This window comes from Melospiza georgiana, chromosome 26 (assembly GCF_028018845.1).
Source record: "Melospiza georgiana isolate bMelGeo1 chromosome 26, bMelGeo1.pri, whole genome shotgun sequence".
NCBI classification, from domain to species: Eukaryota; Metazoa; Chordata; class Aves; order Passeriformes; family Passerellidae; genus Melospiza; species Melospiza georgiana.
The window spans coordinates 3,838,818-3,859,997 of NC_080455.1; the positions used below are offsets into that span (position 1 = coordinate 3,838,818).

Below are 21,180 nucleotides of genomic sequence, written 5' to 3' on the forward strand. Positions count from 1 at the left end.
CCTATCTTGTCCCCATAACCCCCATACCATAAATCCTAAAATCCACATTTTCGCCCTTCACCATTCAAACCTGTGTGACTTTCAGGTCCTCATACAAAGCTGGTAATTTTCTCCAGGGGTCAAAATCAAATCCCCAGGTGTTCTGGGCAGCATTCCAGGGTCTCTGAGCCCCCCAGTGGGGTTCTTGGCAACTCCGGACACCCAGAGGGATGTGCTGAGTTGTGACACTGAGGGGCTCTGAGGCAGCAACAGAGGCAAATGCTCCCATTTGGCACATCCAGCATCAGCACCTCTCCTGCTGCTCTTGTTATTTCTTCCTGACCACAATTTGTGAAACAGCTTCCAAGCTGGTTTTTGTTGTGTTTTTCCTTTCCAGCCAGCACCCACTTAAATAGAACCTTGTTGCTCTAGAATATTACCACAAAACATAGAATATTACACAGGCAGAGGACAGATTGCTGCCCTTTGGAGCCAGGAAGGAGAGGGATTATCTGACTGTTCAGCATTAGCAAAGCTCCCAGCTCACCTGCCTGTGGTTTTATACCTGGAAGCAGGAAATTGCAGCTCCGGATTTGAATATTAAAAGCTAAGAAGGATGGCAGTGGCATGGAGCCTTCCTGGGCATGGACAGAGTGCTGCAGCAGGGCAGAAATGATCCAGAATTCCTGAATTCCCTTCCTGGCTCGCCCTCTGAGGACGGAGCAGAGTCATTTTGTCTCCATGCACCCCAGGGCTGTGACTCACTGTGCCGAGTGGCAATGTGGGATGCCAGCACTCCCACCTCATCCTCCCTGCCCTGCTGCTGCTGCCCCTCTGCCCACAGCAACAAATAAACACACGTGGCCCCGAACCACAGTGCCTGTCATTGGTATCTCTTAAAGAAATCCCTCCTCAGCAGCAGTTTGGGTGGAAATCTTGACCCAAAGTGCCACAGGACAGTGCAGGTATGACCAGACTCAAGCAACTGGATTTTCCCAAACTGTCCCCTTTTCCCAGTTCTTGGCAGCAGCAGCAGCAGCAGAACTGGGATGGTGGTGACTCCACCACTGCCCTGGGCAGCCCATGACAATGCTTTACAATCTTTCTGTGAAGAAAAAGCCTCTGATTTCCAATCTAAATCTCCCCTGAAGCAGCTTGAGGCTGTTTGCTCTTGGCTTGTTGATTGTTGCCAGAGAGCAGAGCCTGACCCCTGGGCTGTCCCCTCCTGTCAGCAGCTGTGCAGAGCCACAAGGTCCCCTCCGAGCCTCCTTTTCTCCAGGCTGGGCCCTTTCCCAGCTCCCTCAGCCTCTCCTGGTGCTCCAGACCCTTCCCCAGCTCCATTCCCTGCCCTGGACATGCTCCAGGTCCTTCTTGTCATGAGGAGCCCAAATGTGCTCTCAGGATTTGAGGTGGGGCCTCAGCAGAGCCAGCACTGTGGGGTCTCTGTGTTACTCTCACAAGACCCAGAAGTTTCACCCTGTGCTCCCTGGGCACCCTCCTGTCCTCAGCATCCTCAGCATCCTCAGCATCCTCAGCATCCTCAGCACCCCAGGCCCTGCTGACCACAGGCAGAGGATGTAAACATCAGCAGGAGTGTGGGGTGAGGACTCAGCAGGAAGCCAAGCTCCCTTTATGACCCAGTTATTGATGAATCAGGGGAGGAGCAGGCCCATTACACCCTCCCCAGTTATTCACCCACCGCTGGCACAGGATGTAGCAGGGATGCTTGGACACTTCGCTCACCCCAAGAGGTTTTGGGGTGGGAAATCTCATTCTTTTCAAAGATGTTCACACAGACCTGTGTGGGATCTTCATCCCAAATCCATCTCTGCCTCTCTTCCCAGTGGGATGAGCAAGTCACTTCTTGTTTCTCACTGAGATTCTGTGACAGTGTTCACAGGGGTCTGGGGATGAGGGAAGAGATGAGGATCTCACTCCATGTTTCAGAAGGCTTGATTTATTATTTTATGATATATATTACTTTAAAACTATACTAAAATATTAGAAAAAAGGATTTCATCAGAAGGCTGGCTAAGAATAGAATAGGAAGGAATGATAACAAAGGTTTGTGGCTCGGGCCCTGTGTCCAAGCCAGCTGACTGTGATTGGCCATTAATTAGAAACAACCACATGAGACCAATCCCAGATGCACCTGTTGCATTCCACAGCAGCAGATAACCATTGTTTACATTTTGTTCCTGAAACCTCTCAGCTTCTCAGGAGGAAAAATCCTAAAGAAAGGATTTTCCATAAAAGATGTCTGCGACAAGATTCCCTGAGGAGCTGGGGAGCTCCTGTCAGCCTGGGAGCTCAGTGTCCAGCCTGCAGAGTCCAAGTGAATAAAAAGCAAATCCATCCCAAATCCTTCACCATCCAGGGGTGGAAGCAGCTCTGTGGGATCCCCTCGGATCCTCTGCTCCAAGTTTATCCTAGAAGGACACTAATCCTGGACTTGGTGACAGGTAACGGAGGCTCCACCATGGTGCAACACCGTGCTAATTACCCTCATTTCCAAAGCCAGGTGGATTTGTGAGGCTTTTGTAAGCCCTGGCACAGCCCAGGGATGCTCTTTTTCACAGGAGAAGCAAAATAAATGGCTGAAATTCCCAAAGAGCTTCTCCCCATGGCAAAGGCTTGATGCCTACTCTTCAGAAAGCACAGGGACAAGGACAGGAACAGGAACCTTAGAACTTGGTCTCACCCTGCCTGTGTTGTCTCCACCAGGAAACAGTAGCCAAATAATAAGTTTCATGTTTAAGAAAACAACATATTTCTCTCAACTCCACACGGAGGGAGAAAAAATGTTGTTTTGGGGGGGGAAAAGTTTAATTGCTGCCAAATTTCTTGAACGCCTGAATGAGGTTCCAGGAGGAAAATATTTGCAAAGCAGTCACCCAAAGGTGTCCTGTTCGGATAGTTCTTTAACTAAACAACAAAATAGACCTGCTAGAAGGAGTGAGATCTGATAACAGCATTCTTTTTGATAAAAATAATAATAATAAAACAGCATTTGGGGAGAAAAGCAGAGAAGGGGCTTGAATTTAAAGAGGCAGCACCGCCTTGCTCAATGCTTTCTGGTGAAAACCTTTGGACTGGGTTTTCTGCTGGTGCAGGGGAGTTTGTGTGGATGCTGTTGGATGCTGTTGGATGCTGTGTGGATGTTCCCTCCCCTGGGAGAAGCAGGGCCAGGTTTGGGTGCGGCGCCTGCGCAGGGAGCCTGCCCGGGGGCACTGCGATGATTTCAGGCTGCATTTCCACCCCTGCTCCTCCAACCCTTCCAGCTCACGCTTGCCTGCCCTGCCTCCCTGCCCCTGCCCATCTGGGGGCACGGATATAAACCCCTCCAGCCAAAATGTTTCCTGTGGGGAGCCAGCTTTGCCTGGAGGGTGCACATGACTCCCGTCACATCCCAGCTCTTTCCCTAGGGACGGACAGAGGGGATTTTCTGGCGGCTGCTGGTGGTGAGCTCACACCGTGGGCATTCCTCCGGAGCTAGAGAGGCAGGGCAGGTTGCTGCTCCAGCTTTGCTGGAAACCTTGGAGCTCCCGGAGCGTGTGGAAGCAGTGCTGGTCCATCCAGGGATCACAGGTAAGGCAGGCTGGGAGGAGACACCAGCAGCCAGAGCTGGGCACTCCATCACTGCTTCCATCTTTCTGCTGCTTGTTCTTGTTCTTGTTCTTGTTCTTGTTCTTGTTCTTGTTCTTGTTCTTGTTCTTCTTCTTCTTATTATTCTTCTTCTTCTTCTTCTTCTTTCTCCTTCTCCTTCTCCTTCTCCTTCTCCTTCTCCTTCTCCTTCTCCTTCTCCTTCTCCTTCTCCTTCTCCTTCTTCTTTTCTCCTTCTCCTTCTCCTTCTCCTTCTCCTTCTCCATCCCTCCACCATCTCTCCACTGACATCTCCTCATCCATGAGCTGGGATTTCCCATCCTGGCTCTGATTGTTTTTCACCTTACGTCGCTGTAGAAGCAATGAGGGATGAGGAGAGAGTCCCTGGGGTGTGAAGGAGCACATGGAAACCCAGGAGGGTGAAGATTCAGCCCTCAAACCCTCCTGCCTGGCACCTCTTTGCCTGGAGTAAGGAGAGGCCGTGGTTGGAGTGCAGCTCACCCTCGGGTCGGTCGGGCTGGTCGGAGCAGGAGCTGCAGCAGAGCTCGTTTGTGCTGCACTCCCGTGTTCCCTCCCTTTGAACTGCTTGGGAAGGGAGGCAGAGGCAGCTGAGGGAGCCTCACCCTGCTGCACACCCAGGGCACTGCTGGACACAGCGGTGGCTCAGCTCGTGCCACGGCAAACGGGGATTTTCTCCTCAAGAACATCATCAACCGATGAGAGGGTTTGAGACAAACCTCCTTCCCCTGCATTAGAGATTTAAAAGTTTTCAAAGAAAAGCTGTTTGCCAGCAGTGTCTCTCAGGAGCTCAGAGATGGCACTGAGGCAGTGTCACCTGCCTGGTGTCACCCCAAAGCTGCTCACTCTGCAGGGCTGGAGCAGCACAGCTGGCTGGGTTAGTCCCACACAGCATCCAGGGACTGAACTGCTCAGCCCCAGGGAATCCCTGTCTCTGTTTTGTACCAAAAATCCAGATACCATGGGTTTGGTGGTGCTTCCAGATGCCTCTAAGGTTGCCACCTGTCTTCAAAAACAGCTCTAAAGTCACAAGGATCTGAAAATATATATATATATAGCAAATAGGAAACTTCTGATCAAAATAAGATCAGAACTGCTTTTTTAAATTAATGAATTTAATTTAACAATGAGGACAGGAAAGTTTTTAACATGGGGGTGTCACTATAGGACACGAAAAACCACAAGCGCACACTGCTGTTCTTAAGGTGAAGGAAAATGGAAGTTTATTTTTTTACTTTAACATTTATAGTTTTTTTATAAGTGACAGTGGGTTGGAGGGTGACAGTGCCACCTCTCCAATGGCACTGGTCAAACTAACAGTTCATTAATTTCTCTTCTTCTATAAAGGAGTGCAAAACAATGCGCTATTTACAGAAAGTGTGTGAGAGAGTTCGCTACAAGAATGTTAACATCAGAAGGCTTAGAAAATCTTAAAAAACCGGGGTGACATGGGGGAATAAAACAGGCAGAAGGTTAGATTTTGTTTGTTTGGAATCCCATTTTGAAGCTGCAGTGCTGCCAGAGGCTGGGTCTGGCGGTTGAGAACCTGCTGGAGGTGTCAAACTCCAACCCCTCTCACGTTAAACCAGTGGTGGACTTTGCCTGGGAGTGCACCCCAATTGAGAGCAAAGAGGCACCTCCCAGTGCTCCCAGTGCTCCCAGTGCCCCAGCACTGCAGCGATGCCCGGGCTCTGCGCTGCTGCTCCAGGCCTGAGCTCCCTCGAGCAGAGTTCCAGCCCTTGGGAAGATGCTGAGGAATGAGAGTGGAGAGCAGAGCCAATGAGCACCAGCCTCTGCAGGGCTGTCCACTCCCCAGAGGTAACTCTCAGAGCACAGGGAAGCCTTCCTGGCACGAAGGTCTGAGTCACAAAGAAAGTGAGGAGAAGGGAGAAGATGAGGTGACCAGCGCTGGGCTGAAATGGGGACGAGTCCTGTGGCAGCAGCAGCACCACCTGATGAGAGATGTTAATGCCATGGATTGGTGACCATCCTCAGAGCCCAAGAGCATTTTCTGGGGCAGTTTGCAGCTCCTGCGAATCGAGGGGAGAGAGGAGCAGTTGAGCAGAAGGATGTGTGTTGGGAAGATGATGAGCCCTTGGTGGCTGGGTAGGGCGCTGTGCTGGGGCCACACATGTGAGGAGCAGGATCGGATCCCTTTGTGTGCGCAGCCCTGCGCTCCCCCGTGCCCAGCACTGACCTGCTGCTCTCCTTCCCCCCAGGGTGCTGAGGATGCCGAGCATTTTCTCCTACCAGAGCGCCGAGGTGGATTGGTGTGAGAGCAACTTCGTGCGCTCGGCGGTGATCGCTGAGTACTACAACACCGTGAGTGCCCCGGGGATACTGGGGTTCCAGGCGCCCAGGAGCTGCTTTTGGGACCCCCACAGCATGGCACATCCCTGCTTTCTGTCCTCCTCCTCGCTCCTTTGAGCTTCCTGGTGATGGAGGGTGCTGGTGTGGGGAGCATTTTCTGAGCTTTAGGTAAATCGGGTGATTTTTGCTGTTTGCCATGGTTGTTCCCCAAAACGTGCTGGGTTCAGGGGTATTTCTCTGTGTGTGTGTGTGGGGGGGGGGGGGGGGGGGGGTTGATTCCCAGTGAGAAAGCTCTGGCAGGGCTCCCTGACAGCCCAGATCTGTGAGATCCTGTTATACCAGTCCTGCAGCTCCGCTGCCAGCCGGGCTCAGCCCCACACAGGGCTCGCACATCCCAGCTGAACGCTCAGGAGCGGCCAAACGAGAGGCAGCACTGCCATGAACCGTGTCAGGCGCGCTGGGAACACGGAACTGGGCTCAGAGCATGAGCCAGTTTCACCTCCTGTGATCCTTCATCACCCAGGCTGCCTCCAGTGCCAGTGCTTTGGCTGCAGCATCCGTATCAGCCTGAGATAAGCAGCCTCTCCAAGCATGTCCTGCTCCCTCACAGCAATTAAAGGCTGCCAGGGGTGTGAGGCATGTGGATTTACAGCCTTCCACAGGCCTTGTTTACAGCTTTTGGCAATTGCTGCCTAATACTAGAAGATCTTGTTCTCATGGAAATGGCTCTTCCTCTTTTTTTTTTAAAGCATTTCCTGTTTTTAATAAATTACCTGTAATGACAATAATTGCCCGGACCGAGTCCTGCAGGCTCCAGGGTCTCAGAGGAGGGGGCTGTGTGTGCTCACTGCTCTTTGGGGCACTCAGCAAAGAAAGATTTGCCTGTCCAGAGCAAACCCTGCTTCCCTGTGGCACCCAGACGGGTGTTTTGTGCTGTTTGCTGCTGCATGGGCTCAGAGCTGCAGAGCAGGGAAATGAGCAAGGAGATGCAGAAATCACTCAACACTCCCATCAGCATCTCAGATGTCAGGGCTTGGAGTGACCTGTGTGAGTGGAACATATCCCTGCCCATGGCAAGGGGTGGAAGGGGATGATCTTGAACATCCTTTCCAATTCAAACCATTGTAAATTCAGCTGGAAGTGCCCAAAGTGTCTGGGTTTGAGTGGCTGCTAACACTGCAGAGGGGCTGATTGCCAGCAAGAGCACAAAGCCTGAAAGTGAAGGGTTTGGTTTTGGTGTGAATTCCTTCCTTCCGGGAGGTAAATTTGCCTCATATCCTGGTTTGAGACATAAAGCAGCATTTTTTAAGCAGGAGCTGAGATACCACTGACACCAGGCTTATAAAGTAGCTCAGAGCTCTTATCACACCAACAGCTATCTCAGTGCAGAGCAGGGAAATGAGCAAGGAGATGCAGAAATCACTCAACACTCCCATCAGCATCTCAGATGTCAGGGCTTGGAGTGACCTGTGTGAGTGGAACATATCCCTGCCCATGGCAAGGGGTGGAAGGAGATGATCTTTAAGGTCCCTCCCAAACCAAACCATTCTAAATGCAGCTGGAAGTGCCCAAAGCCTCTGGGTTTGAGTGGCTGCTAACACTGCAGAGGGGCTGATTGCCTGAAAGTGAAGGGTTTGCTTTTGGTGTGAATTCCTTCCTTCCAGGAGGTAAATTTGCCTCATGTCCTGGTTTGATACACAAGGCAGCATTTTTTAAGCAGGAGCTGAGATACCACTGACACCAGGCTTATAAAGTAGCTCAGAGCTCTTATCACACCAGCAGCTATCTCAGGAGCTCTTCAAAAGCACTTCAGTGCCTGACTCCTGTGCTGGGCACCAGCTGGTGTTGCCAGATGCATGACTAATCCTTGTAGGCCCTGTAATTCCCATAAAAACATTAACTCTCAGCAGCCTGGCTCATTCTGTGGCACAGGTTTCTAAATTCTGAACATCTCGCCCAGGTTCCCAGTCCTGGAGGAGCCACAGCCACCTCCCAGGTTTCCATTCCACACCCCTGGGATGAATTCTCACCGTGTGGGGCTCAGGCACAGTGAGGAAAAGCTCTCCAGTGCATAAAAAGGAAAGTGATAACTGAGGGAGAGAGAGAACTTGAAATTTTGCAACTCAGAGATGCAAGAGCATCGGTGAAGGAGCAGGTAAAAAAAAAAAAAAAAGTGAAGATCTAATGAATTTAACTTCCAACCTGATAAAAAAAAAGTTTAGTGATGTTTGTGTGATGAAGTAGCCCAACAGAGCCAACAGAAATAGGTCTGATTTCAATACCAAGGCAAATATTGACATATAATTAAGAAAAAAAATTGGATCTCTCAATGCTGAATTCCCGGGCAGGATCCATATAATTGTATGTTGCAAGAGGGCAATGTCTGTATTTGTATAACGTAGGGAGGGATATGGACAAGCAAACCCTGCAGGATTTTTCCCCAGCAGTTGGATTTGCCCTTTTCTCCTCTGTGTGACACTGGACACCTCTTCCACAGCACAGAAAGAGCTTTCTATGGTCCCTGCACTGCTGAACTTTGTGCCAGGCTCAGGAGATCAGCAGAGTGCCAGTGCAGGAAGGGAGGGAGACAATTTTGTGTTAGGATGTGATTCCTGAGGAATCCAACCCTGCCATGGCAGCCTCGGGCTGGCTGGTGACCCCTGCCCACACAAGGGGTGGCAGAGCAGCAAACCCTCCTGAAACCTGCCCTTATCTGAGCATTGACAACAGCCCTAAAGCTGTGCTGTGCTCAGGGCGAGGCCTTGCCACCAAAATTGGGCAGGAACATCACTGAGGTGGGCATCAGCCCTTCCTGAGCAGCACAGCCTGGCTGGCACTGAATGGGTCTCTCCTCTGCCCAGAACAACCTGTTTGGCACTGCCTGGGACCCATCCTTGCCTGGCACTGCCTGGCTCCCTTCTTCAGCCTGGCTGGCACTGCCTGGGTCCCTCTTTCACCCAGCACAACCTGTTTGGCACTGCCTACATGCCATCCTTGGCTGGCACTGCCTGGGTCCCTCCTTCACCCAGCACAGCCTGGCTGGCACTGCCTGGGTCACTCTTTCAACCAGCACAGCCTGTTTGGCACTGCCCACATCCCATCCTTGCCTGGCACTGCCTGGCTCCCTTCTTCAGCCTGTTTGGCACTGAATGGGTCCCTCTTTCACCCAGCACAGCCTGTTTGGCACTGCTTGAGTCCCATCCTTGGCTGGCACTGCTTGGGTCCCTCCTTCAGCCTGTTTGGCACTGCCTGGGACCCTCCTTCAGCCAGAACAGCCTGGCTGGCCCTGCCTGGGACCATTCCTGAGCAGCATGGCCTGTTTGCCACTGCCTGGCTCCCTCCTTCAGCCTGTTTGGCACTGCCTGGGACACTTCTTCACCCAGCACAGCCTGTTTGGCACTGCCTACATCCCATCCTTGGCTGGCACTGAATGGGTCCCCCTTTAAGCCAGCACAGCCTGGTTGGCACTGCCTCCATCCCATCCTTGGTTGGTACTGCCTGGGACCCTCCTTCAGCCTGTTTGGCATTGCCCGGGTCCCATCCTTGCCTGGCACTGCCTGGGTTTCAACCCTGCAGCAGCAGCAGCAGCAGCACAGGGATCCCCATTCCTGCTCTGGGATCTCCCCCAGGATCAGGCTCCTTGTGATGTGCCCTAAAGAATCATAGAAATCTAGATTATAGAAAGGATTATAGAAATCTGGGGCTCAGGGCACTGTGACTGTGTTCACAGGGGTCTGGGGATGAGGGAAGAGATGAGGATCTGACTCCATGTTTCAGAAGGCTTGATTTATTATTTTATGGTATATATTTCATTAAAACTATACTAAAAGAATAGAAGAAAGGATTTCATCAGAAGGCTGGCTAAGAATAGAAAAAAAATGAATGATAACAAAGGTTTGTGGCTTGGACTCTCTCTCTGAGCCAGCTGACTGTGATTGGCCATTAATTAGAAACAACCCCATGAGACCAATCCCAGATGCACCTGTTGCATTCCACAGCAGCAGATAATCAATGTTTACATTTTGTTCCTGAGGCCTCTCAGATTCTCAGGAGGAAAAAAACCCCAAATAAAGGATTTTCCATAAAAGATGTCTGTGACAGGACACCATCCTCTGATCCTCCCAGCCTGCATCTTCCCTTCTTCTCCCCCTTCATTTGTTCCCCACATTCAGGTTGCTGCAATTGTTACTGCCCTGAATTAATTACACCAATATTTACCCCATTTTTTCTGGAGTTTTAGGCCAGCTGGGAACCCAGCCAAGCCTCACTAAATCAGCAGGGTTTGCTCACAGAGCTTCCTCTCCAATGTCTTCCTCCCAGCCCTGCCTGGGGCTGGAGCAGAGCTGCTCTGTGCCAAATGTGCTGCTGGGGATTGCTCTGTGCCAGCCACACTCTCTCAGGCCTGCTTGCCTCGGATGCTTTTTATTGGAAACAAGCACCAGGGGTATGAGAAAAGAATGTAAACAGCACCTTGAGGTAGCCAATAACACATGGTGGCTCATGGCTGGATGCAGTTCAGCAGCAGAGCTCCATTTACAGTGACTCAGTGACCCAGACATTTATTGTCTTCTGGCTCAAACCAGCAGCTCCTGCCTCAATCCCCACCAGAGGCTGATCTCACCTGTCACAGGTGCAGGTTCTGTCCCACTGTCTCAGGCTGGAGTCCTTCCCTGAATGAACCCTTGAATCCTTCCCTGCCAGGAAATCTCCTTCCACTGCAGAAAGTGCCTGGCTGGAGCATCCATTCTGTGAATTCTGTAATTTCTGTGCATTCTGTGGATTCTGTCCATTCTGTGCATTCTGTGAATTCTGTGAATTCTGTAAAGTCTGTAAATTCTGTGATTCTATGGATTCTGTGCATTCTGTGAGTGAGGAGCAGCCCCTCCTGCCTCAATCCCCATCAGAGGCCGATCTCACCTGTCACAGGTGAAGGTTCTGTCCCTCTGTCTCAGGCTGGAGCTGCAGAATTTGGGCTCTTCCCAATGATCCTGTTCATGCTCCAGGATTTCAGCTGTGTTGCTGATCCCAGCTTCTCTTCTCTCCTCTCCTGAGCTTAGTTGTTAATTGCTGCCCTGAGATGTGCAGGATGTCTCTGTTTCAGCCCACGTGGCTGAAGAACGAGTCAGAGCTCTTCAGTTTTCGGTCTTGAGGTTGTTTATTAATTCTTATCTGTAAAATTTTCTTTTTGCTCAGCAGGGCAGCCACAGGCACTCTCTGTATTGTCCTTTTATACTACAAACTACATATAACATATTTACACTTAATTCCCAATACCCATCACCTGTGTTAGACAGTGCACTTCTACTCTAAACCAACCCCAAAGTGCCAACATCACTGCTGAAAATGGAGATAGAGAAGAAGAAGAAGAAAGGCTGGACATGCCCAAGTTCCTCCATCCTGTCCCCATAACCCCCATACCAAAAATCCTAAAATCTACATTTTCACCCTGTGATAGTTTTATTATTATACTATTTAAACTTCTGTGACTTTCAGGTGCTCATACAAAGCTGGTAACTTGCTCCAGGGGTCAAAATCAAATCCCCAGGTGTTCTGGGCTGTGTGCCGGGGTCTCTGAGCCCCCTGATGGGGTCCCAGCAACTCTGGACACCCAGAGGGATGCACTGAGTTCTGACACTCTCCTAGGAGAAGAAGCAAATAGTTGGGCTCAGCTGAGGCAGCTGGAGCAATAATTCACATTTATTGGGGAGTGGGAGCTCAGCCAGGGGGGCTCTCACATGTCCTATCACACCAAACCACTCCCTTATCTCCCTTATCTCCTCGGGCAGAGGGAGCAGAGGCTGAAATAGAAGCTGTGTTAGGGGGTCCCAGCCTGAGCAGAAACTCCACAAAAACTTCCAGTGTCTGTCCTGGGAGCAAAACCCTCCCAACCACATCTGAGACAGAGCTTGCCACATCCCAGAGGGAAGACAGAAAGTCAGCATTTACAAACCAGAGTGATGAAAACCTCCTCGTGTTCCCCACGGGGGTGGGAGCTGTTCGCCAAACTCGGAATCCCGTTTATCTCCCTGGCCCTATTGGCACGGTTCCCCCGGTTCTCCCTCCCTCCCTTCTGCTATCTGATCTTGCACATCTCGTCCCGAGTTAATGAAGTGATAACGCAGCTATCATGTAATTAATGGCGCTGTTGCAATGCCCGGTGCTCGGGGATGCGGGGCTCTCCTCTCTCTTCAGTTTCCTCACTGAAATTCGTGCTGGCACTTGCACTCTCCTGCCTTTCCCCCAAAGCGTTTTCCCTCTCCTTGCCTTCCCAAAAGCCTCCTTAATCAATTCAAGGGAAAAGAAGTGTTTGAAGCGCGGCTGTTGTTTGATTTCTCGGTCGTTTCTGAACAATTTGACCTCGGGGGTGCAAGTGGGAGCAGCGCTTCTCATTTCATGGCTGGAATGGGAATTGGCCGGGATTTGGCTCTAAGCACCTGTGGAAAACAAATCCAAAAACAAATCCATTCAGCCCCGAGAGCTGCCGCTAATGGGAGCATCAACTTGTCTCGTGGAAGCCTTAGTGAAAATCAAGATGAATCTGCGGTGTTTAAGGGAATAGAGACCTCGCATTAGGCATGAATTGTGTTTCCCTCTGGAATAGGAGAGGGCGTGTTCCAGAGAAATGACAACATCCCGGTGATTTGCAGCCCTGTTAGCATAAACTGGGGTCCCAGGGGATCCCTGGGATGATTTTGCAGTTTACCTGGTGCTGCTGAGGGGGGAGAATCCAGCTGTGGATGCCAAATTCCAGGGGTGGGGTCTGGGTCAGCACGGAGCTGGAAGATGAAAGGGGAAGGATTGTGAGGCTGAGATAGAAGTCACGCTGGTGCTTTGCCAAATGGCATCTCAGCAGATGGCTCCAGAGCCCCTGAGAGCTGTCTGGCAGGTAAATGCAGCACCACAATCCCAACCTTTCATAAGCAACAACCATTTTCACTGGGGAGGCCGTGCTTCCCACTGGTATCCCTTCCCCGAGCTTGCAAAGTCGGGTGGAAAAGGCAAGGAAGGAACCCACAGAGATAAATTAAATTAGCTCAGATTTCCCTGCCCTGTGCTGCAGGGTGGAGCAGGCCTGGCCCAGCGGACAGGTCCGGGCTTTGGGCCCTCACTGCTCCTCCCCAGCTCCCACATTTTGGCCATTCAATGTGGCATGTCCTCTCCGCAAAGCACTGGCACCTTCAGGCAGTCCAGCAAGAGAATGAGCCCCGGAACCACCCTATCCTCCCCAGCACCATCCTCTTTTCCTCAGGGCCATTCCCTCTATCCCAGCACCATCTCCTGTTCCTCAGCTCCATCTCCTCCTCTCCAGCACCATTCCCTCCTGCCCAGCACCATCTCCTCCTCTACAACACCATCTCCTCTCCAGCACCATCTCTTCCTCCTCAGCACCATCCTCTCCTCCCCAGCACATCCCCTATTCCCCAGCACCATCCCTCCTCCTCGTCACCATCTCCTCCTCCCCAGCACCATTTCCTCTTCCCCAGCACCATCCTCTCCTCCCCAGCACCCTCTCCTCTTCCTCAGCACCATCCTCTTCCTCAGCACCATCCCCTCTTCCCCAGCACCCTCTCCTCTTCCTCAGCACCATCCCTTCCTCCTCAGCACCATCTTCTCCTCTCCAGCACCATTCTTTCCTCCTCAGCACCATCTCCTTTTCCTCAGCACCATTCCCTCTTTCTCAGCACCCACCCCTGCTCCCCAGCACCATCCCATCTTGCTCAGCACTCTCTTCTTCAGCACCATCTCCTCCTCCCCAGCACCATCCCCTCCTCCTCAGCACCATCCCCTCCTCCCCAGACTAATCAAAGTCAGTCAAAGCAGGAATTTTGCAGAGTCGGAAGCCAGAGCAGAACAATTCCTCTGTGTTCATTTGCTAGGTGTGTTTAGAGGAGGTTGATGACCTCATGTAATTAGCAGCATCCAGAACACCTCTCCTCCCCAGGCCAGGTGGCTTCACACCTGACACCACAGGATGTCACCTCAGTGCTGCCTGTCCCCACCTCCTGCTGTCCTGCTCATCCTGCTGCTCCCCACCACACCCACCCCCAGGTCAGGATGTTTTGCTGACCGTGCCTTGCTGTGCTGGCTGAGCTCCTCACACCCTCCCAACCCCTCACAGGGTGTCTGGAATGGTCAGGAGCCATCCAGGCAGCTCCTGGAGGGTCTGGGTTGGCATGAGAGGGAGATGGATGCAAACTGAGGAGCTGTTGGAGATACCAGGCAGCTGAAGATAAACCAGCATCACCCAAAAGGGACACAGAAGCTCAGAGGGAGGGCAGAGGTGTCTGCAGCCACTGCTGGCTGCCACAGCAGGAGCTGCCCTTCCAGTTCCAGCCTGGCTTCTGGAGAAACACCTCTGCCCTCTCCCTGTGCCAAGAACAACCCCTGCTTCCTGCTGGAGATCAGGAGATGCTGAGCCACGGGGTGGGACGGGGCTTGCCCACGAGGTCACAGACATCTTCTATAAAAAATCCTTTCCTTAGGATTTTACCTCCTGAGAAGCTGAGAGGCCTCAGGAACAAAAGATAAACATTGATTATCTGCTGCTGTGGAATGCAACAGGTGCATCTGTGATTGGGCCATCTTGGATGCTTATAATTAATGGCCAATCACAATGAGCTGCCTCAGACAGAGAGTCTGAGACACAAACCTTTGTTATCATTCTTTTCCATTCTATTCTTAGCTAGCTTTCTGGTGAAACCTTTTCTTCTATTCTTTTCGTATACTTTCAATGTAATATATATCATAAAATAACAAATCAGCCCTTCTGAGATATGGAGTCAGATCCTCATCTCTTCCTTCAACATAAACCCCCTGTGAACACGGTCACAGAGGAGCTGAGTGTGTCTCTTGTTTTTCAGATCAGCAATGTGAGCTTCTTTCTGCTGTCCCCTGCGCTGCTGTACCTGAACAGGCAGTACTGCCAGAAGAAGGCTGTGCCCCTCTACTTTGTCTCAGGGCTCCTCATCCTCGTAGGTGGGTGCCAGCACTGTGGGAAAACCAGACAAGTCACCAAACTACCCAACATGAGGTCTGTGCAAGGTCTCAGTGGCCAAAGCACAGGGAAAACTCAGACAGGTTGCCAGAAAACCCAACATGAGACTTTTGGAGGGTCCCAATGGCCAAATCACAGGGAAAACTCAGACAGGTTGCCAGACTATCCAACATGAGACTTTTGGAGGCTCTCAGTGGCCAAAGCACAGATAAAACTCGGACAGGTTGCCAAAAAACCCAACATGAGACTTTTGGAGGGTCCCAATGGCCAAAGCACAGGGAAAACTCAGACAGGTTGCCAGAATACCCAACATGAGACATTTGGAAGGTCTCAGTGGCCAAAGCACAAAGAAAACTCAGACAGGGTGCCAAACTACCCAACATGAGACCTTTGGAGGCTCTCAGTGGCCAAAGCACAGATAAAACTCGGACAGGTTGCCAAAAAACCCAACATGAGACTTTTGGAGGGTCCCAATGGCCAAAGCACAGGGAAAACTCAGACAGGTTGCCAGAATACCCAACATGAGACATTTGGAAGGTCTCAGTGGCCAAAGCACAAAGAAAACTCAGACAGGGTGCCAAACTACCCAACATGAGACCTTTGGAGGCTCTCAGTGGCCAAATCACAGGGAAAACTCAGGTTGCCAGACTACCCAACATGAGACCTTTGGAGGCTCTCAGTGGCCAAAGCACAGATAAAACTCGGACAGGTTGCCAGACTACCCAACATGAGATCTTTGGAAGGTCTCAGTGGCCAAAGCACAGGGAAAACTCAGACAGGTTGCCAGAAAACCCAACATGAGACATTTGGAGGGTCTCAGTGGCCAAAGCACAGGGAAAACTCGGGTGGGCAACCAAACAGGCAGGTGTGTTTGAAGCCTGCAGCCCATGGTTGCTGCCAGCTGGGGATGTGCAGCTTCCAGCCCTGTGATCCACATGGTGTGACTGGGCTGACTCAGTCTGGCCCCCCTTGAACAGCAAAATCCACACCCTGCTCTTCAGGAATGGTGGGTCTTGAGGAATGGTGGATCTTTGGCAATGGTGGATCCTTGGCAATGGTGGGTCTTTGGCAATGGTGGGTCTTCAGGAATGGATCTTGAGGAACGGTGGGTCTTAAAGATTTTGAGGAATCTTGAGGAATGATGGGTCTTGAGGAATGGTGGGTCTTCAGGAATGGTGGATATTCAGGAATGGTGGGCCCTCAGGAATGGTGGATATTCAGGAATGGTGGGTCTTGAGGAATGGTGGGTCTTCAGGAATGGTGGATATTCAGGAATGGTGGGCCCTCAGGAATGGTGGATATTCAGGAATGGTGGGTCTTCAGGAATGGATTTTGAGGAATGGTGGGTCTTGAGGAATGGTGGATCTTCAGGAATGGTGGGTCTTCAGGAATGGTGGGTCTTCAGGAATGGTGGGTCTTCAGGAACAGCCCCCAAGAACCTCCCAGGGCTGGTGGGAGGATGGAGCTTTGTCATCTCAAGGTGCCCTTGCTCCTTGCAGGTCTCTTCTCCATGTACTTCCACATGACCCTGAGCTACGTGGGACAGCTGCTGGATGAGCTCTCCATCCTCTGGACGCTGGCTGTGGCTTATTCCTTCTGGTACCCTCAGGCTTACTTCCCCAAGTGCATCAAGACCAGGTATGACCAGAGGGACACGGTCAGGCTCTGAGGGAGGGATGGGACACTGACACTGGGGTGTAGTGACCCACAGATCCCCCAGTTCCCCTGCAAAGGGTCAGCCCTGAGGTCACTGAAGGGCTTTAGGATCAGATCCTGACAGAGGAGAAGTAAAATTCTCCTCTCAGCTGGAGCTGTTTGTGTTTGTGTCGCTGCAGAGAAAAACTTTGCATGGAGAATTTCAAAATTAATTAGGAAACGAAACGTTCCTGAACATTAACATTCAATTACTCGTGCTGTCAATCTGTTCCAGCATCCTCTGTCATCCACAGAGAGATTTCCCTCAAGGCTGAGGAGGTTTCCCATAGGACAAGGTGGTCACAGCCCTCATTTCAAGGAGGAGCCCAGCAGAAAGGATGGGGCCACTGGGAGGGCATGGACCAGCATGTGACGGTGTTCACAGGGGTCTGAGGATGAGGGAAGAGATGAGGACCTGACTCCATGTTTCAGAAAGCAGATTTATTATTTTATGATTATATATTACATTTATATATATATATATATATATATATATATATATACACATATATATATACATATATATATACATATATATGTAATAAAATAATAAATTTATTATTTTATTATATATTACATTTATTATTTCATTATATATTACATTTTATGATATATATTACATTATCATATATTATTATATATATTACATGTATGTAATATATACGTATTATATATGTATGTATATACATAAAATACATACATATATAATACATATATATTACATACATTATGTAAACTATACTAAAAGAATAGAAGAAAGGATTTCATCAGAAGGCTAGCTAAGAATAGAATAGGAAGGAATGATAACGAAGGTTTGTAGCTTGGACAGAGAGTCTGAGCCAGCTGACTTTGATTGGCCATTAATTAAAAACAACCACATGAGGCCAATCACAGATGCACCTGTTGCATTCCACAGCAGCAGATAATCAATGTTTACATTTTATTCTTGAAACCTCTCAGCTTCTCAGGAGGAAAAATCCTAAGGAAAGGATTTTCCATAAAGGATGTGTGTGACACCAGCAGGAACGGGAACCCAGCAGGGCTTTGCTCAGAGGATGCTCCCTCCTGGCTGGAGCCCCCTGAGCCAGCCCAGCTCCTTGCACAGACCTGCTCCAATCTTCCCATGGCCAACAGGAGGTCACCAGGAGTTCACCGAGGAGACACAGCTGGGGGAGAGAGAGGGACTTGGGAAGGGATTTGCATGTGAAAGGCCCCTCTGAGCCCTATTGTTGCTCGGGGAGCCCAGATCGGTGTTTGCACAGCCCTTCCCTGTGCAGAGCTCCCTGCCTGTGCCTCATCCCTGTGCCTCACCCCTGGCACCCCAGGAAAGTGCAGGAGCAGCCCCTGGGTCTGTCAAACACTCACCGGGGGCTGCTACCTCACCCTCCCTGCAGGACCCCAAAAACACTGAGATCAGCCACATGCAGACAGAAGGGAGGTGCTGGGGAAGCTTTGCCCCTCTCAGGACCTTTCCCATCCTCACTCTCCCCTACACTGACACTCTGTCCCCTTTCCCCTCAGGAGACATTTCTTCTGGCTGACTGGTATCACCACCGTGATCAGCACCCTGATGTCCTTTGTCAAGCCCACCCTCAACGCCTACGCCCTCAACTGCATCGCCTTCCACCTGCTCTACCTGACCTGGAAGGAGCTCAAGAAGTAAGGAGTGGGCTCAGGGGGTACCTGCAGCTCCAGCTGTGCTCCTGCTGGGCAGTGACTCTGTCCTCAACAGGGAATTGAGACCAAGTCTTCACCAGCCACGTGTGCTTGGGAGGGAGCAGGCAGGCAGTGGGGTACAGGAAGGGCACCTGGCACAGGTGGCAGAATGGGGACAACCCATGGGACAGTGGTGCAATCATCATCTCTGGAAAGCTTCAAAAACCCATGGGACAGTGGTGCAATCATTATCTCTGGAAGGTTCCAAAAACCCATGGGACAGTGGTGGAATCATCACCCCTGGAAAGTTTCAAAAACCCATGGGACAGTGGTGCAATCATCATCTCTGGAAGGTTCCAAAAACCCATGGGACAGTGGTGGAATCATCATCTCTGGAAGGTTCCAAAAACCCATGGGACAGTGGTGGAATCATCACCCCTGGAAGGTTTCAAACACAGGGCATTTTGGAAAACATCCCTGGAAGTTTCCAAAAGTGCCCTGTGGATGTGGCATTTGAGAACAGGGTTTGTGCTGAATGTGGTGGTGGTGCTGGTTTAAGAGCTGGCCATGATGATCTTAGAGGTATTTTTTAATATTTATAGTTCTATGAGTCCATGATTTCTCCCCCTTGGGAGTTTTCAAAAACCCATGGGACAGTGGTGGAATCATCATCCCTGGAAAGCTTCAAAAACCCATGGGACAGTGGTGGAATCATCACCCCTGGAAAGTTTCAAAAACCCATGGGACAGTGGTGCAATCATCACCCCTGGAAAGCTTCAAAAACCCATGGGACAGTGGTGGAGTCGTCAACCCTGGAAATTTTCGAACACAGGGCATTTTGGAAAACATCCCTGGAAGTTTTCAAAAATGCCCTGTGAAGTTTTCAGAAATGCCCTGTGGAAGTGGCATTTGAGAACAGGGTTTTGTGCTGAACATGCTGGTGGTGCTGGGTTAAGAGCGGGACATGATGATCTTAGAGGTATTTTCTAATATTTACAGTTGTATGAGTCTGTGATTCTCCCTGTTGGCTGCCATCTCTGCAGCTCCTTCCCTTTTGTGGGGCATTTAGTGTGAGGCTGGGAGAACCCACCAGGGTCTGGAGAGAAAGACAGGAGTGCTTTGACATCTCCCAGCATCATCCTCACCCGCAGAAAGTCAGAAATCCTCTCCCCAGAGCCACACTTCCCCAGCTCCTGTGGGTTACTCTCCAGAAGGAGCTTGCTGGGGTTTGCCCTGCTGCGTGTGCAGGCAGGAACCAGCCCTGTTTACAGCTCCCTTTCCTCCCAACGTGATTTCAGTGCTCCCTGTCCCTCTCTGTGTCCTGCAGGTGCAATGACAAGCGTGTTCACCGCATGGCCGCGGTCATGGTGATGTGGTGGGCCCTGGCCATCACCAGCTGGATCAGTGACCGCTGGCTCTGCTGGCTCTGGCAGGCCATCAACTTCCCCTACTTCCACAGCTTCTGGTAAGGAATCCAGGAACCCCAGCCCTGAAAGGCCCACAGCAGAGGAATAGAAAAATTATTTCCCTACCCTGTCCCCCTTTCCTGTCATTATTGCTGTTTCTCCTCAGTCAGCCCAAGGATTCACTGTTTAATGTCCCTCTCCTCCTTCATACCACCCAAGCACAGTTTTGCAAGTGAAATGGTTCCAGAAGTCCCTCCAGGTGGGCTCTCAAAGGGCTGTGGCTGCTCCCAGGCTGCTGTGTGAAGTACAACGTTCTAGAGGTTCTTTCAGCAGCCAAACTGAAAAGCAGAGCTTTGTTCGGACCTGACATTTCAGTGCCTGCCCAGGTGGGGCTGCAAGTGCTGCACACTCAGATCCATCCCCACAAAGCAGCACTGGGATGGCTGGGACAGACCAGGCAGGAAATGGGGAATGGTTGGAATGAGTCCCTTATGCCACAACAGCCCCACTGCACCAAGAAATGAGGAATGGTTGGGATGAGCCCCCGCTGCACCAGGAATTGATCCCAGCTCACAGAGCTCTGCCAGGGTCTCCCTTTAGGCACAAACCCTGCAGGACACACACTCCCTGCAGACAATGCAGCCAGGAAATGGGGAATGGTTGGGATGAGTCCCCTCTGCCACCCCAGCCCCGCTGTACCAGGAATTGTCCCCATCCCAGCTCTCACAGAGCTCTGCCAGGATCTCCCTCTAGGCAAGTGCTGCACACTCAGAACCATCCCCACAAAGCACAGGGATGGTTGGGACAGACAAGTCAGGAAATAGGGAATTTTTGGAATGAGTCCCCTCTGCCACCGCAGCCCAGCTCTCAGAGTCTGCCAGGATCTCCCTTTAGGCACAAACCCTGCAGGACACACACTCCCTGCAGCCCTCCTGGGACCTTTGGGGGCTGCAGCCTCAGGGTGACCATGCCACGACCCTCTGTCCAACCCACAGTTTTGGTTTCCTTGGCAGGCACGTGCTGATAGCCCTGTCCCTGCTGTACTGCTGCCCCCTGGTCATCTACTTCGACGTCAGCTACGAGATGCCCTCGTTCAAGCCCAAGCTGGAATACTGGCCCAGCGACTCGTGGCCTGTTGTGGTGCCCTATGTCACCCTGGAGGAGCCCCACAAGCAGTGCTAGAGCTCTGGGGTGCCCTCAGGCCTCCCTGGGCACGGGTTGTGTGTGATGCTCACACTCGGTTGTGCTCCTCCTGCCCCTCAGGCAGTGCAAGGGGCAGGGAGCAGCTGAGGCCTCGTGATGCTGGGCATGAAGCAAGGTGGGAGCCCACGGGTGCCTCAGGAGGCTCTGCCCAGACTGGTGTTCAGGGAGCTGGAGGTTTCCTCCAGCAGATCCCCATGAGTGGGGAGGGACACGGTGCTGCTTCTGTGTCCTCTGTGTTAGTGCAGCACCAGCACCCCTCGCTGACAAGGGCACAGCACACATGACTGAAGCCAAACTGGTGACAGCTGGGTTTGT

General features: G+C 51.3%; 1 protein-coding gene across 1 annotated transcript; it reads left to right on the forward strand.

Annotated features, from left to right (window-relative positions):
- The first annotated feature begins 3,521 nt into the window (after positions 1–3,521).
- Positions 3,522–20,844, forward strand: ACER1 (alkaline ceramidase 1). The gene is made up of 8 exons (XM_058040708.1): positions 3,522–3,567; positions 5,820–5,922; positions 14,772–14,886; positions 16,405–16,528; positions 17,561–17,575; positions 18,119–18,259; positions 19,584–19,721; positions 20,676–20,844. Exons 2-8 carry the CDS (start codon positions 5,830–5,832, stop codon positions 20,842–20,844), a joined length of 795 nt encoding a protein of 264 aa, XP_057896691.1. The 5' UTR covers positions 3,522–3,567; positions 5,820–5,829.
- Positions 20,845–21,180: the final 336 nt, after the last annotated feature.